This window comes from Scyliorhinus canicula, chromosome 2 (assembly GCF_902713615.1).
Source record: "Scyliorhinus canicula chromosome 2, sScyCan1.1, whole genome shotgun sequence".
Lineage (NCBI taxonomy): Eukaryota > Metazoa > Chordata > Chondrichthyes > Carcharhiniformes > Scyliorhinidae > Scyliorhinus > Scyliorhinus canicula.
This window is the reverse complement of record NC_052147.1, coordinates 65143819-65161853: the sequence shown is the minus strand read 5'-3', so window position 1 is coordinate 65161853 and position 18035 is coordinate 65143819. Positions and strand designations below refer to the sequence as shown.

Genomic DNA, 18035 nt, shown 5'->3' with positions numbered 1-18035 from the left:
GAGTTACAGGCGCACATTTTGTTGTGGAAAATTATGTTGGAGATAACATAGATCTGGCTTAAGGAAGGGCGGGACTGGGTGTTAAATATTCCTGGGGAGAAGGTGTTCAGAAAGGATAAGAAAAGAAAAAGGGGAAGGGTGATGGTATTGGTTAAGGAGAGCATTGCAGTGCTGGGAAAAGAGGATGTCCCAGAGAGTTCAAGGACAGATTGATTTAGTTTAAGCCTAGGAACAAAAAGAGTGTAGTTACATTGCTCGGTATAGTCTATAGACCACCAAATAGTGAAAAGGATGTAGAGGATGTAGAGTGAGAGGATGCAGGGCTGGAACCGATGTCCGGGGGGGGGGGGGGGGGGGGGGGGGTGTTTGCTAGAGCTGTTGGGGAGGGTTTAAACTAATGTGGCAGGGGGATGGGAACCGATGCAGGAAGTTGGAAGGTAGTAAAACAGGGACAGAAGCAAAAGGAAGGGGAAAAATGCAAGGCAGAGAAGACATAGTCAAAAATCAAAAAGGGCGACAGTACAAGGTACAGTGACTGAGGGGAGCTCAGTGAATAGGCCCAGTAATACTAAAAGGAATAAAACTGGAGATGTTAAGATTCAAAACAGAGGTAAAGAAACCAACATAAGTGTACTTTACCTGAATGCTCGTAGTATTCGGAATAAAGTAAATGAGTTGATGGCACAAATCATCGTGAATGACTATGATTTAGTGGCCATTACTGAAACATGGTTCAAGGATGGTCACGACTGGGAGTTAAATATCCGAGGGTATCAAACTATTCGGAAGGACAGAGTGGATGGTAAGGGAGGTGGTGTTGCTCTGTTATTTAAGGATGACATCCGGGCAATAGTAAGGGATGACATCGGTGCTATGGAGGATAAGGTTGAATCCATTTGGGTGGAAATCCGGAATATTAAGGCGAAAAAGTCACTGATAGGAGTAGTCTATCAGCCACCAAATAGTAACGTTATGGTGGGGCAGGCAATACACAAAGAAATAACTGATGCATGTAGAAATGGTACAGCAGTTATCATGGTGGATTTTAATCTACATGTCGATTGGTTTAACCAGGTCGGTCAAGGCAACCTTGAGGAGGAGTTTATAGAATGTATCCACGATAGTTTCCTAGAACAGTATGTAATGGAACCTACAAGGGAACAAGCGGTCCTAGATCTTGTCCTATGTAATGAGACAGGATTGATTCATGATCTCATAGTTAGGGATCCTCTCGGAAGGAGCGATCACAATATGGTGGAATTTAAAATACAGATGGAGGGTGAGAAAGTAAAATCAAATACTACTGTTTTGTGTTTAAACAAAGGAGATTACAATGGGATGAGAGAAGAACTAGCTAAGGTAGACTGGGAGCAAAGACTTTATGGTGGAACAGTTGAGGAACAGTGGAGAACCTTGCAAGCGATTTTTCACAGTGCTCAGCAAAGGTTTATACCAACAAAAAGGAAGGACGGTAGAAAGAGGGAAAATCGACCGTGGATATCTAAGGAATTAAGGGAGAGTATCAAATTGAAGGAAAAAGCATATAAAGTGGCAAAGATTGGTGGGAGACTAGAGGACTGGGAAATCTTTAGGATGCAACAGAAGGCTACTAAAAAAGCTATAAAGAAGAGTAAGATAGAGTATGAGAGTAAACTTGCTCAGAATATAAAAACAGACAGTAAAAGTTTTTACAAATATATGTAACCAAAAAGAGTGGCTAAGGTAAATATTGATCCTTCAGAGGATGAGAAGGGAGTTTTAATAATGGGAGATGAGGAAATGGCTGAGGAACTGAACAGGTTTTTTGGGTCGGTCTTCACAGTGGAAGACACAAATAACATACCAGCAACTGATAGAAATGAGACTATGACAGGTGAGGGCCTTGAGAGGATTGTTATCACTAAGGAGGTAGTGATGGGCAAGCTAACGGGGCTAAAGGTAGACAAGTTTCCTGGCCCTGATGGAATGCATCCCAGAGTGCTAAAAGAGATGCCTAGGGAAATTACAGATGCACTAATGATGATTTACCAAAATTCACTAGACTCTGGTGTGGTCCCGGTGGATTGGAAATTAGCAAACGTGACACCATTGTTTAAAAAAGGAGGTAGGCAGAGAGCAGGAAATTATAGGCCAGTGAGCTTAACTTCGGTAGTAGGGAAGGTGCTGGAATCTATCATCAAGGAAGAAATAGCGAGGCACCTGGATAGAAATTGTCCCATTGGGCAGACGCAGCATGGTTTTCATAAAGAGCAGGTCGTGTCTAACTAATTTAGTGGAATTTTTTGAGGACATTAGCAGTGCAGTAGATAACGGGGAGCCAATGGATGTGGTATATCTGGATTTCCAGAAAGTCTTTTGACAAGGTGCCACATAAAAGGTTGCTGCATAAGATAAAGATGCATAGCATTAAGGGTAAAGTAGTGGAAACATTTAAAGCATGGAAAGAGGATTGGTTAATTAATAGAAAGCAAAGAGTGGGGATTAATGGGTGTTTCTCTGATTGACAATCAGTAGCTAGTGGTGTCCCTCAGGGATCCGTGTTGGGCCCACAATTGTTCACAATTTACATAGATGATTTGGAGTTGGGGACCAAGGGCAATATGTCCAAGTTTGCAGATGACAGTAAGATGAATGGTAAAGCGAAAAGTGCAGAGGATACTGGAAGTCTGCAGAGGGATTTGGATAGGTTAAGTGAATGGGCTAGGGTCTGGCAGATGGAATACAATGTTGACAAATGTGAGGTTATCCATTTTGGTAGGAATAACAGCAAACGGGATTATTATTTAAACGATAAAATATTAAAGCATGCCGCTGTGCAGAGAGACCTGGGTGTGCTGGTGCATGAGTCACAGAAAGTTGGTTTACAGGTGCATGGGCCCGCGATCGGTGCCCACCCTTCGCGGGCAGCGGGTCCGAACCCCGCGCACTCTTTGTTCCTCCGCTGCCCCGCTGGGTCAGTCCGCGGGGCGGCTGAGGGGCATGACGGCCCGCGCATGCGCGGGTTTCACGCATATGTGTGATGACATCATCCGCGCATGCGCGGATTAGTACCATCCAATCCGCGCATGCGCGACTGACGTCATCGTGCGCGTCAGCTGCCGTTACCCATCGCTAAGCCTGCGATGCCGTGTTCACGGGGCCCCGCTGCTAGCCCCGACCGGGGAGCAGAATCGGGCCCCGGGAGGGGGCTCGGAGGCTGCCGTGAAACACGGCCAGTTTCACGGCAGCCTTCACGACTCTCCGCATTTGCGGAGAATCGCGCCCCAGGAGTATCGTGTTCAGTTTTGGTCTCCTTACTTGAGAAAGGACGTACTGGCACTGGAGGGTGTGCAGAGGAGATTCACTAGGTTAATCTCATAGCTGGAGGGGTTGGATTATGAGGAGAGGTTGAGTAGACTGGGACTGTATTCGTTGGAATTTAGAAGGATGAGGGGGGATCTTATAGAAACATTTAAAATTATGAAGGGAATAGATAGGATAGATGTGGGCAGGTTGTTTCCACTGGCGGGTGAAAGCAGAACTAGGGGACATAGCCTCAAAATAAGGGGAAGTAGATTTAGGACTGAATTTAGGAGGAACTTCTTCACCCAAAGGGTTGTGAATCTATGGAATTCCTTGCCCAGTGAAGCAGGTGAGGCTCCTTCATTAAATGTTTTTAAGGTAAAGATAGATAGTTTTTTGAAGAATAAAGGGATTAAGGGTTATGGTGTTCGGGCCGGAAAGTGGAGCTGAGTCCACAAAAGATCAGTCATGATCTCATTGAATGGCGGAGCAGGCTCGAGGGGCCAAATGGCCTACTCCTGGTCCTAGTTCTTATGTTCTTAAGGCCAAATCTGTAGGGAAATTACAAAGAGATGCAACATTATACAGTAGTTATAACGGGGTCATTAATTACCAAATGTAAACTGGGACAGTGGTTGTGGAAAGGGTGAAGAGGGGCAAGCGTTCCTAGATTGCGGTCAGGAAAATGTTCTCCAGCGGTATGTGCAGTTCAACAAGAAAGGATGCATTGTTGGACCTGGTTCTTGGAAATGAGTGAGGTAGCCAAGTAGATTAATTGTCAGTGGGGTACATTTAGAAGACACTTATCATTGTATTGCAAGGTTTAATAAAATAATTAACTGGGAGAGAGCAGACTCCTGTGGGGCAAGAACGGAGCTGGGCCGATTAAGACTGGAACAAAAGCTTTTGCGGAAAAAATTGGAGCTGAACAATGGGCTACCTTCAAAACAGAAATAGTCCAGACACAGTCAACATATGTTCCCTTAAAAATGAAAGATAGGGCAAACAAATCCAGAGCTTCCTGGATAAAAAGGTAAGGAAGAAAAAGTGTGCTTATGACAGGTATCAGTTAGAAAATACAGCTGAGAACCAAGAGGAATACAGAAGACGAAGAGTAGATTTGATAGAGATGTTCAAAATCATGAGAGGGCTGGACAGAGTATACAGGGAGAAACCGTTCCCATTTGTAAAAAGGATCAAGAACGAGAGGCACAGATTTAAAGTGTTTTGCAAAAGAAGCAAATGTGATGTGAGCAAATAGGATATGGAATTCACTACCTGGAAATGTGGTGGAGGCATTCAAGAAGACAATAGAAGATTATCTGAATCGAAACAATGTGCAGAGGTACAGGGAAAAGGCAGGGGAATAATACCAAATCATGATGCTCTCTCGTAGAGCTGGTGCACACGATGGGCTAAGTGGTCTCAACTTTGTGATTTTGAAAATTATTTTTAAATTTAAAAGCTCAAAAATGGGATTTGAAACATAGTCAAGGATCTTGTTGCCTCAGAAAAAAATAATTCCAAAGATTCACCTCAAATAATAAAGCTAACAGGATATAGGTACAGCAGCATATACACCACTTTGATTCTAGGCTATCCGTTTTCCGAGTGCAAAGATGTGGATTTATTATTAGTGTGACAACTTAAAAAATGGCTTTTTATCTCCATCTAATTGATCAAAACTATGGATATCTCCTGAAAGAAAGTGAAAATCAATCATCAGTTCTTCCCAACTTTCTACCAATTGGTATGATGAATGCACTGCCCTTCTGAAAAAACACCCCATTGTCATGAGATGGGAGAATTGACTTAGTTCTTTTCCTGAGATCAAGGAAAACTTCAGAAGCATTAATTCAGATAGTGAAGAAAAATATTTGGTCAACTACAGTTGTAAAGAGCTACTGCATTCAGATAAATCTTTTCAAACCTTCACCATTTATATTTTCCCCCCACAGATGACAAAGAAGCTGAAATTTACATTTGTATTAACCACAGCGACTATGTGAGATATATTCAACTTCCTTCAATAAAGTGTCTTTTGTGCATTTTAATGCTATATTGTCGAAACATGTAAATAGAACATTACAATATACATACTTACAAAGCATATAGCACATCAACTGAACAAGCTATAGTATAAAGAATGTCGTTTTGACAATAATTACACTGATACTTTGTCTCAGACTGCTAGAATTAACTGTTTCAAACTGTATTTCTATAATGTTCCCTTTTCAATGTCCATTGCCACCTTCTGTCAATATTCTTGAAGGCTCTGTATATTTAGCAGTCAACAGATAGAAAAGTGCTGGAGTGGGCACTAATGCCAGCAGAGGCAGATCTTGGTCCAGTTTATCTAACCTGGAAATCGAGATTATTCCATAGGCATGCAACATCCAATGACTAAACAGGACCACCAGCCTCTTCTTTCTGGTGATCAGATCCTTGTAAGTCTGTTAGTGAAGAACACATACAAGTTAGTTTTGAAATTATATTTACCCCATTGCTGTTAAAACAGAACCCAATTTAATTATACTTTTTCCCCAATTAGAACTTCAGTAATTGAGCAACATCGTAAAACTACTTCGGAGGTATTACAAAGCTTCTAATCATCACAAAGAAAAGTTATTGTTTATATAACAGTTCTTACACCAAAACCTTTCCATATACATACTCATTTATAAAAGATGAGCTTTAAGTGTCACAATCTCATGGGCTATTACAACTTAAATGTTTTAAATTGAAATGCTAAAAGCTCTCCAAACAGTTTGTGCAAAATTACATTTACAATTCTCCAGAATTTGTGATAAAATGACAAATATCCTTTATAGTACTTACCTGTATTTCTGAAGCAGACATGTATACAGCCAAAGTTACCAACGACAAGACTAGAATTATGTATGGAAAAGCATAATCTAAAATAAATATGTAGACCAAAAATTAGTGAATAATTGTTTGTCTGTACATTTAAGTCCAATGCAATATCTATTACAATACATATAATAATAATCATTATTGGTATCATTACATTAACACTGCAATGAAGTTACTGTGAAAATTCCCAAGTCACCACACTCCACCAGATGTTCGGGTACACTGAGGGAGAATTCAGAATGTCCAATTCACCTAACTATCACGTCTTTTGACAGTGTTGAATATTTACTAAATATATAGATTTAACCAATATTTGATTTGAATTCGCTCTCATTAAAAACAAATATATACATGATTTAATGGGAACTCACTTGGAACAACCATATCAAGGTCATGGTAGGGGTCACCGCACTACCAAGCGAAGGTAGGCTCGTGAGTGGGAGTGTGGTGGGGGGAGGGCCGCAGTCATTGGAGCCTGGTCAAGCAGGTTTCTTTAGACCTGGGAGGTGTGAATGGGGGGGGGGGGTTTCTGGGAGGGGGTAAACGGTAACAAAGGCCTGGGGTAATGGTGATGGCAGATAGAGGGGGGTGGGGGAGGTGAGAGACAGAAACCCCTGGTCAAAATGGTGACGTGGAACATGAGGGGGTTAGCCATACTGATGAAGAGAGTGAGGGTTTTTGCACATTTGATGAGTTTAAAAACCCATGTGGTGATGTTGCAAGAGACCTATCTAAGGGTGAAGGACCAGATGAGGCTTGGGAAGGGGTGGTGGAGCCAGGTGTTTAATTCAGGGTTTGACAATAGGGCTCAGGGGGTAGCGATTTTGGTGGGTAAGCGGGTGAGGGTGCAGATGGAGAAGGTGGTGGCAGATCAGAGGGGTAGGTGCGTGATTGTTACGGGTGCATTGAGGGGAGGTTGGTGACGTTGGCAAGCCTATATGCCCCAACTGGGATGATGCGGGGTTTGTGAAGAGAACGTTGGCAGCCATTCTGGATTTGGATACCTATGAATTAATAGCGAGGGGGGGAAGAGAGAGGGAGGGGGGATTGGAACACAGTGCTGGAGCCGAGGGTGGACAGGTCCCAGCCGCGTTTGCTGACCTTGTTGAGGGGTGTCAAAGACAATGGCCGGGCAAAATATGGGTGGGGGGGAAAAGAGGGTTGACATGTGGAGATTTTTAAAAATGTTTTTGTTAAGGCATTTATAATTTTAACAATTTTCATGAAAAAAAAACAAAGTGAACAACACACACTCAACCAACAACCAAACCCAGCCAACGTGGCTTGCATACACAATTCCCCAATCCAAGGCCCGCCCATGGCGATTTTTTCACACAAGGGACCGGGAGTATTTGTTTATCTCCCCAGTGCGCATGGTGTTCTCAAGGGTTGACTTTTTTATGGAGGGAAAGGCACTGTTGGCCGGACTTAAGAGGACAGAGTATTCAGCAATTCTCGCTCCGCATCGGGAGCAGCCCAGAAGCTGGGGTGGAGAATCAATATGGGGTTATTGGTGGATTAGAGCTTCTGTGACAAGATATGGAAGGTGATTGAACGGTATATGGGGTTCAATTGCACAGGGGAGGTTGTGTCATCGGTGGTTTGGGAGGCTCTGAAGGCAATGGTAAGTGGGGAGGTGCTCCTGTTTTAGGTTACTGGGGAGGAGAGGGAGAAACGCCAATGACTGATAGAAAAGATTTTGAAGGTGGATGGGAGTGACGTGGGGGACCCGGACCCAGGGCTCCTGTCAAAGAGAAAGTAGCTGTAGACGAAGTTTGACCAATTGTCCAATGGGAAAACGGTGGATCAGTTGAGTCAAGGCGGGCTGTCTGTAAGTACAGGGAGAAGGCAGGGCATATGTTGACAACTTAGCTCCGTAGGGAGGCTGCCGTGCGGAAGACAGTTCGGGTGCGGGACAGGATGGGAAAGTTGGTGGTGGCTCCGGAATAAATTAATAAGGTGTTTGAGGAGTTTTATAAGGACTTGTATAAGTCGGGAGCCACCAGAGGATAGAGTGCTCAAGGTTGGGGGAGGTGGAGAGGACAGGGCTGGAGGAGCCGATGGGGGTGAGGAGGTGAAGGTGGCAAACGGGAGGATGCAGGCAGAGGAGGCAGCAAGGTCGGATGGGTTCCCGGTTGAATTTTGCAAAAGCTTTAAGGATAGAGGACGCATGGACAGGGTGGATTGCCACAAACAATGGGGCATGCCTCAATCACGATGTTGCTTAAGATGTTGCTCAGGGGGCAGCAGGGTAGCATGGTGGTTAGCATAAATGCTTCACAGCTTCAGGGTCCCAGGTTTGATTCCCGGCTGGGTCACTGTCTGTGTGGAGTCTGCACGTCCTCCCCCTGTGTGCGTGGGTTTCCTCCGGGTGCTCCGGTTTCCTCCCACAATCCAAAGATGTGCGGGTTAGGTGGATTGGCCATGCTAAATTGCCCGTAGTGTCCTAATAAAAGTAAGGTTAAGGGGGGGGGGTTGTTGGGTTACGGGTATAGGGTGGATACGTAGGTTTGAGTAGGGTGATCATGGCTCGGCACAACATTGAGGGCCGAAGGGCCTGTTCTGTGCTGTACTGTTCTATGTTCTATGTTCTAATGACAGGGATAGAGGAGTTTGGGTCGTACAGGCCCATATCTCTGCTGAATATGGACGCCAAGATATTGGTAAAGGTGTTGGCTTTAAGGTTGGAGAGGTGCTATCCGAGGGTGATTGTGGAGGATCAGGCAAGATTCATAAAGGGCAGACAGTTGTCATTGAATATGTGCAGTCTGTTGAATATGGTGCTTTCTCCAGCAGAGGGAAGGGAGACAGAGGTGGTGGTGGTGGTGGTATTTGATGCAGAGAAGGCATTTGATTGGGTGGAGTGGCGTTATTTGTTGGCAGTGTTGGAGACATTTGGGATTGGGCTGAAGTTTGTGGCGTGGGTGCAGCTGTTGTACAAGGAGCCGATAGCGAGAGTGCGTACAAATAATATGAATTCAGGGTATTTTGCATTTCACCGGGGTACAAAGCAGGGCTGCCCCATGTTCCCTCTTCTGTTTGTATTGGCTATAGAGCCACTACGGGGAGGAGCTCGGGGTTGTGGAAGGGGATAGTGGAGGGGGTGGAACATAGGGTGTTCTTGTATGCGGATGACTTGTTGATGTATATTTTGGAGCTGAGCTCTTCGGTGGGGGACATAATGGGTTTGTTTCAGAGATTTGGAATTTGATTTTCCGGGTATAAATTGAATTTAGGGAAAAGTGAATACTTTACGGTCTCCTCTCCAGGGGTGGTAGCGGGTGTGGGGTTTCTGCCATTTCGTTTGGCAGCGTCTTACCTCAGGTATCTGGAGGTGCAGGTGGCCCAGGACTGGGCAGATCTCTAGAAGTTCAATTTCAGAGCTTGGGGAGGGAGAAAGCAGACTTGTTGAGGTGGGACAATCTCCCTCTGTCGTTGGCGGGCCGGGTACAGGCAGTAAAGATGAATATTTTACTGCGATTCTAGTTTATGTTTCAGTACCTGCAGTGGTGTTTATACTGCTTAAAAAATAGACTTGGAATGTTTTTTATGACATGGAATAATTAATGAAGTAGCAAATAAAAATGATCACAGGAAACAAGATTTATTTATCTGTCAATGATGGTTATTAAGTACCAAAAACCTCAAAACATGTTGCAACAAACAAGTTGTGGCAAAACTTGCAGTTAGAGAGGTTTTAAACGGTATCCAAATCCAAAGGTAGCATCTAAACATGAAAATATACTTACAGAGCAGGCCTCCACCAACTGCCTGAAGCACAGTAAGAATAGGGAAAAAGTACAGGGCTGCATAAATACTTTTAAATCGATCAGATTTTCCAAGACCACAGGCAATTTTTTTAACCAGGAGTGGACGAAGTAGCATCATAAAAACCAGACAAAAGGCATAGTATATGAAGATAATAGTGTATCTGAAAACAAACAGACAAGACTAACCATCAGAACAGCCATTAGAGATGGAACAGTCAATGAAATTGAGATTCTCATTTTGCAGAAAACTGACTCCCAATTTAAGGTTTGTATTTCATCAATATGTTGAACCGTAACACATGCTCAAAAAACCAACAGGTTGCACCTGCCTCTGTTAATGGAAATGAGAAAAATGGCAGAAAATCTATGTTCTATTTCAAGACGCCAATTAACGAAGGTCAGTAGTAGAACCAAATTTCAGCCTTATACTCATTTACAGAGTTAAATACAAGCTCCTAACTCAACCACCGTACAATTTTAATAAGCGAATCTTTCAATGTGCTCAAGTGAACCCACAATTCACACTTAACGCCCACCACTTGCATATTATTAAATATTTAATAATTAACACTGTAATATAATTTTATTATCTGTATGGGTGTACACTGGAGGACTGTATGGAGCTTTCACCTGTCTGGAAAATATGTTGTGCCAAACTCATACTCACATTTATGTCAATAAATAAATTAATGTAACCATAAATGAGGAAATTAGTGTTACATTTATTGAAAATCATATACTTACAAAGGGAATACAGCTTCCTGTGTACAATGCATTGTGTTGATATAATCTGGACTAGGATTATAAAGCATTGTATACCAATCGGACAGCATCTTCACACGGCAGGATCGGATTTTTAGCTGTCCCATTGGATCATTCACCAACAAGGTAACAATAGCTGCAACAGTGCACTCCAACAATGCAGTCACATGCTGAAAAAGTGCACTGGAACTACAGGAAAAAAAGTATCAGTGATTGTTCAGATGAACATAAGTATTTTTCTAATAGATTTCACCAGTAACATTATGAGGAAATGGAAATAAGAAAAAAAATTAGGGGCTTTTTTCATTAGGATGAAGGGGATTTTGGGATGATTTAAAATTATGAAGGAATGCGATGGAACTGATAGAAGCAGGCTTTTTACTGTTATTGGGGGAGATCTAGATCACACGAAATAATAGATGTGGACAGCAAGAGGAGCAACCTAAGATAAAACAAGGAAGCGAACGTGGAAGAGAATGAGAGGAGCAACCCTGGATAAAACAATGACTGAGCGCGGACCAGCACAAGAGTGAGAAGAGTGACCTTGCATAAAACAAAGACCGTGAGTGGACAGGCTAGACGGGTGACTCTGGATAAAACAACGTGTGAGCGCGGCAGGAACGACCCAGGATAAAACAAATTGTGGGAATGGACCCTGTGGGGAAGAGGTGCAACCCAGGATAAAACAAGTACTGAGAGCAGACCAGCGGGAGGGCAAGAGGGGCATCCCAGGATAGAACAAGGTGTGGGAATGGACCTGTGGGAGAGAGTGAAAAAAAAGGAGCTTAGCCCAGAAGATCAGTGGGTATAATGAGAATTATAAATAACAAAGATCAGAAACCCCGGTGGGAGTAGTTTAAATTAGTGATCGATTATACCACTGGATATTTGGACCTTTTAACAAAGGCAATGTAGTTATCACAGGTGCCTTGAATCTTCAAAAAGACAAACATAGTTTGGAAGATGAGCTGGTAGAAAGCTATTATGAAAGCTTCCTAGAACATTGCAGCGTGGAAGCAACTAGAATTACATAGGATATACAGCACAGGAACAAGCCATTCAACATAGCCAGTCCATGGTGGTGTTTATGCTGCACTTCAGCCATGTCTCATCTTCTCGAATTTAAATTTAGCATTGCAACCATCAATTTCCTTCTCCCTCACACAGTAGTTAGCACTGTCGCTTCACAGCGCCAGGGTCCCAGGTTCGATTCCCGGCTTGTGTCACAGTCTGTGCGGAGTCTGCACGTTCTCCCTGTGTCTGTGTGTGTTTCCTCCGGGTGCTCCGGTTCCCTCCCACAAGTCCTGAAAGACGTGATGTTAGGTAATTTGGATATTCTGAATTCTCCCTCCGTGTACCCGAACAGGCGCAGGAATGTGGCAACTAGGGACTTTTCTCAGTAACTCCATTGCAGTGTTAATCTAAGCCTACTTGTGACAATGAAGATTATTATATTATTCTATTCAATCCAAGCACTCCCCGTAGTACTGAGTTTCACATAGTTGAAAAGTACTTGAAAAGTTAACTGAATTGAAGGTTGATAAATCCCCTGATCAGGTGAGCTACATCCCAGAATTTTAAAGGAGGCGGCTATAGTGATAGTGGATGCTTTTGTGGTGACCTTTCAAAATTCTAGAGATTCTGAAGAGGTTTGTGGAGACTGGAAATTAGCAAATTTAAGAAAGGAGGGAGAATGAAGAAATACAGACCAGCTAGTTTGACATCAGTGGTAGGGAAAATGTGAGAATGTATTAAAAAGGATGTGACAACAGGTCATTTTGAAAATAATGGTAAAATTTGGCATAATCAACATGGATTTGTGACAGGGAAATCATGTTTGACAAACCTGTTGAGAGGTATTTCATTCTGTTACTTGCAGCATAAAGGAGAACCTTTTCTTCCCCCTTTTGTTTGTCTTGTGTGTGTGTGTATATGTAGAGGGTGGGAGCAAGTTAAAGTGCGGGAAATTAGATAATAGTTAACCAGTTGTATTTGCTGCATATTTCATTATAGTTCTTAATATTAATAAAAAGTTATTGTGTTTAAATTTTACAAACCTGGTGACTGATTATTGGGCAGCCAAGGGCCAAAGACTTTGGGTATTTTTTTAAGAATCATTGATTAATTCACTTGTGTTGTGACTCCCGGTCAAGTGGGGCTAGAATTGATTGCATTCTAGCCAGGGTGTTGTAACAGAATGCACTGCCTGGGAGGGTTATTAAGGCAGGAAGCCTCACAATCTTTAAAAAGTACTTGGATGAGCACTTGAAATGTCATAACATGCAAGACTCTGGGCATAGTGCTGGGAAGTGGGATTCGTGTACATTCGTTTTTTTTGTCGGTGCAGGCTTGATGGGCAAAAGAGCCTCCTCTGTACTGTATGATTCTCAGTGGTGGTGTCCAAAAGGTGTCCTTGTTCATGAGTTTTTAAAAGGATTTGAGTACAGAAATAGAGGTGTCTTGCTGAAATCATAGAGCGCCTTGGTCAGACCCACACCTGGGATACTGTGTACAGTATTGATCTCCTTATCCAAGGAAGAATATATTGCCATTCAGAGCGTGCAATGGAGGTTCACCAGACTAATCCTTGAGATGTCAGAATTGTCTTATGAGGAGAGAATGAGGAAACTGGGTCTGTAGTCTCTAGAGTTTCCAAGAATGAGAGGTGATCTCACTGAAACTTAGAGTGTGACAGGGTAGATGTGGATAGAATGTTTCCTCTGGCTGATCAGTCTGGAATAAGGGCCGGCCATTTAAGACTGAGATCAGGTGAAGTTTTTCAACTCAGAGGGTAGTGAATCATTGGAATTTTCTACCTCAGTTTTCTGAGCTAGCTCTGTTATTTTAGTATGTTCAAGGCAGAAAGATAGATAGATTTCTGTAGACTTATGATATCAAGGGATATGGGGATAGCACAGAAAAATGGCATTGAGGTTGACAATCTGCTATGATCTAATTTAATGGTACTCGACAAGCTGACTGGCCTACTCCTGTTCCATGTTCCTCATTGTTTTCCAACCAGAGTATTGCATCCAGTTCTGGTCACCACATTGTAGGGTATGAGAGTCCAGCAAGGGTGCAGAGGAGATTTACCAGTATGGTTTTGGGGATAAGGAATTTAAGCTACAGGTTAGGTTGGGCGAGTTGGGGTTGTTTGTCCTTAGAGCAAAAAAAATTGAGGGGAGATTTTATAGCGGTATACAAGATTATCACCGATTTAGATAAGGCAGACAAAGAAAGTGTTCCCATTAGCTGATGTTACAAGGACACAGATTTAAGGTTTGGGTGAAGAGATGAGCGGGGCAATGTGTGGAAGAACCTTTTTTGGTGCAGCACATAGTAATGATCTGGGACCTGCTGCCCATGAGGGTGGTGGCAGTGGAGACGATCAAAGATTTTTTTTTAAATTGGAAGGGCACTTGAGGTAAATAAATTTGCAGAGGATAGTGCAGGGGAGGGGGATTATCTGAATTGCTCTACAGAGAGCTAGCATTGACTCAATAGGCTGATTGGCCTCCTCTGTGCTATTATGACTTAGTAATGAATTACGTGATGTATTGCTCCTGTCAATTTAAAACAATGCATCATATGACTTACCAGCCATTACAATGTCATACAAAGTATATCCCAAGCAAACAAATCAAAAAAAATGTGATGTTCACCAAACCTAAGAAATCACATTTTAAATTATAATTTAACGTGTCATTGTAAAGCAGAATAGTAACAATACAGCAGCAACTTCAAGTTTAAGGAAATAAATAGTTCCATGGTGCCCGCAAGAATATGAATAAAGGTTGCTCAATATTTCATGTTTGCCCCTTGCATCAACCAAAGATTATTTTTATCCCCTCAGTCCATCTCCTACAGGTAAAAGTCCAATGCTTAATGTGATACCTGCTCATCCAGAAGACCAAATATAAAACAGCAGCATTTATGTTATGTTTTTCAAATAACACTAACCTCTTTTTCCCCGAATACCATTCAATAAAGAACCAATGCAAAACCAGGGGTAGCATTGCCATGAAGCCAAGATACAGCCAGTCATATAGCTCTGGCGAATCCTCACATTTACGGCAAAACTTCGCATCATCCGCTCTTTCCCCTCTTGGGCATACCTACAGAGGATATTTTTTTAATAAATCAAAAATCTTTTCATTAAGATATATTAAATATTTAGGTTACCACACTCTTCCACGTTTAATAAATGGAATTGGAGAGATATTGCAAACTCTCAACTGTCAGCATTCATGGTAACAGAGTTTAATCCCTTCAATCTCAATTTTTAAAATGATTCAAAGTGACAATGCCAATTGATGATGGTAGTTATATTAAGACTTGACACGTATTAATGTCTGAGCAATAGGATTAAAGTGCAACAGCATGATCATTCCACCCTGGGTAAAAGCGAGATCTCCAGTTAACTACTTCCTGGGGATGCCCCAGATACCATTGAATTAGTCATTGTGACACACAATACCTTGGAACTATATCGTCGTTCCTGTTTTAGAATCGTGGAACTCCCTTCTGAGAACACTTTGGGTATTCCTGCAATACCTTGACTACAGTGGTTCAAGAAGGCAGATTACCATTTCTCGGGCAATTATGGATGGGCAATCAATGCAGGCCTAGCCAGTGAAACCCATATTCCATGAACAAATAAAAAAACCTCTACAATCTCGGTGCAGAGGGAATCTCTTATTCAATGTTTACACAGCAAAGAGGCCAATTTAACACAATCATTACCTATTATTTGAAGTCCAATTACAAAAGATGGAACTTACCCATTTGCCCACTTGTTAGAACCAACAATTCTACGGACACGTGCTTGTAGGATTAGAATAGCGGTTTTAATATACTTACAACAGAGCCAGCCTGTTAGCCGTTGAACTTTCGGTGAACTGGCTGGCTGACCCTGTGGCACGGATCTTTATACAGCAGCTCCAGGGGGAGGAGTCCTGGGCGGAGCCAAGGGAGGAGCCCAGTACAAACTCTCGAGTACTCCCAGAGCTACTCCCCCTGGTGGTCAGGTAGTGCAACTGCACTTACAATATTGATGCATATGTATATACAGATTAATAACCGTGTGAATTCTCATTCATACCACTCAAGCCAGGTCAGACTGTCAAGATCTCAGACCTCCCACACTCAAGACTTTCGTCAGTTTATAAACATTTTGTTGCTGCACCAGGCAAGGAAAACATAGTGACCTTGGTGCTCGATTTTGTCTCAGCTCTATCCATATCTGGGTCTTGGAGACTCTGCCAAGATGCTTTCCTTCGTTCTCATGCAGCAGCCTGTCTGTTTTAATGCTAGATTTCTGCTGAAGTTTACCTTTTTACAATTTGGTCAGTGAAAGCCCAAACTACAATTGTCATTACATAACCCAACAGCTCCTTTTACCCAGGGTGTATTACAAGAGTGAAATAGCTCAGTATAAGATTAAGTATTACAAGATGTACAGTCAGCCATTGTTTTTAAGCTATTTGTCATGAATTAGCAAGAAAACCCGATGCAGGGATTTCCCAGGATTATTAGGTGACGATGTGAAGGAGGGGGAAAAAAATCAAGCTGGGGTTTGAAATTAGGTCAGGATGGTAGTGAAGTAACTGAACAACATGCAATTGATTTGTTTCTGAACTCAAACTTCAAATCTTGTAATTTCACCAAAATTGTCGCCTGACATCGCCTTGAATACTTGTAGTTTGAATCCAGAAACCAATCACTGCCTGGGTATTCACTGACTCAGTCTCAATTCCAGGATGAGTTACTTATCATTCAAGTCATCCAATCTACAAGTCTGCTCGGAACATGTAATTATGCTCCTTGAAACATACCTGGATAGAGAGTGATTTATAAATTACTGAGTTATAATATATTTCATTTAAATATATGCTGCAGCACTGCATGTTGAATTCTGTATACAAATGAGTCATTAGCTCTACATTTTGAAAAATCCAACTTGCAAATGTACAGTGAAAGCTAACTGCAAACTTTAGTCTCCAAAAAGTAAACATGTACCAGAGTCCAAGCAGTACATTTGTAAGTAGAAAACAGGTTTGTAATGAAGCATAGATTTAAGATTGTATGATCAATGCATGTCCCACATAATAAACAATAATTTGCAGAATAAACCATTCTCGTTAATGAATATATATTATTTGGCGGCACGGTGGTTGACACGACTGCCTCAGTGCCAGGGACCCGGGTTCAAATCTGGCCTGGGATGACTGTGTGGAGTTTGCACTTTCTCCCCAAGTTTGCGTGGGTTTCCTCCGGGTGCTCTGGTTTCCACCCACTGTCCAAGGATATGCAAATTAGGTGGGGTTGTGGGGATAGGGCAGGGGAGTGGTCCCAAGTAGGGTGCTCTTTCAGACGGCCGGTGCAGACTGGATGGGCCGATTCTGTCTCAGCTCTCTTTGTCTCAGCTCTATCCATATCTGGGTCTTTGGGAGTCTCTGCCAAGACGCTTTCCTTCGTTCTAATGCAGCAGTCGGTCTGTTTTAATGCTCTGCTAGATTTCTGCTGAAGTTTACCTTTTTACAATTTGGTCAACGAAAGCGCAAATTACAATTGTCATTACATAAGAACATAAGAACATAATCCAACAGCTCCTTTTACCCAGGGTGTATTACAAGAATGAAATAGCTCAGTGTAAGATTAGGTATTACATTGAAATGCAAAAGATGAACAGTCAGCCATTGTTTTTAAGCTATTTTGCATGAATTAGCAATAATTTACAGATAGGCACTGTAGGAATTCTAATATTATCATGGTCCAGAATTTAGAGAACCTCAAAGTGTATCATGAAGTTTGCAACTTTAAACATATTTTGGTTAGAAGAACACAAGGGCCCACTTTACAGGTGTGATGCAACAGAACACTAAGAGTGTTTTTAAACAAAAACAATGTTTATTCTATGAACCCAGTTAACATTTAAAAAACATGCAGTGAACATCTTAGCACCCATTAATTCAAATACACCCCCCCCAAAGAATACAGTACTCTATAAGTAACCCTTAAATCTTTCCTTTGAACATCCATAAGACAAAAACCCTTTTACATAAGGACAGCAGGTTTAAATTCTCTACTGAGAGCAGTTACTTTGAAATCACCAAATAAACATTGTTTAGCTTGTAAAGATTCATACACATCTTGCTGTGACTGCAGCTTCTCCAAATTTAAAACAAAACTAAAGAGCCACAAAACAGCTTTTCAGCTCAAAATGAAAGTGAAAGACAGAAAAACAGCCAGCTCCATCCACACTCTGACATCACTGCTGCCATTTGAGAAACACACATTTCTTAAAGGGACTCTTACATGACAATATCCTGGATAGAGAACAGTTGC

General features: G+C 42.2%; 2 protein-coding genes across 4 annotated transcripts in view; one reads left to right on the top strand and one right to left on the bottom strand.

The window, feature by feature from the left end:
• The window catches only part of ccdc175 (coiled-coil domain containing 175), a 191839-nt gene extending 186503 nt beyond the window's left edge, over positions 1-5336 (top strand). For both annotated transcript variants that reach the window (XM_038780307.1, XM_038780313.1), the window contains exon 20: positions 5241-5336. The gene's annotated coding sequence lies outside the window, so the exon portion shown is untranslated. The remainder of the gene's footprint in view (positions 1-5240) is intronic.
• The window catches only part of LOC119954798 (jnk1/mapk8 associated membrane protein), a 16534-nt gene continuing 3816 nt past the window's right edge, over positions 5318-18035 (bottom strand). Inside the window, exons 3-7 of one of the 2 annotated variants that reach the window (XM_038780343.1) lie at positions 14649-14803; positions 10671-10877; positions 9906-10087; positions 6121-6197; positions 5318-5735 (exon numbers count right to left, since the gene is read on the bottom strand). In XM_038780343.1, the coding sequence (XP_038636271.1) occupies positions 5517-5735; positions 6121-6197; positions 9906-10087; positions 10671-10877; positions 14649-14803 (840 nt within the window). In that variant the 3' untranslated portion in view covers positions 5318-5516. The remainder of the gene's footprint in view (positions 5736-6120; positions 6198-9905; positions 10088-10670; positions 10878-14648; positions 14804-18035) is intronic. The other variant, XM_038780349.1, reaches the window with a different exon arrangement.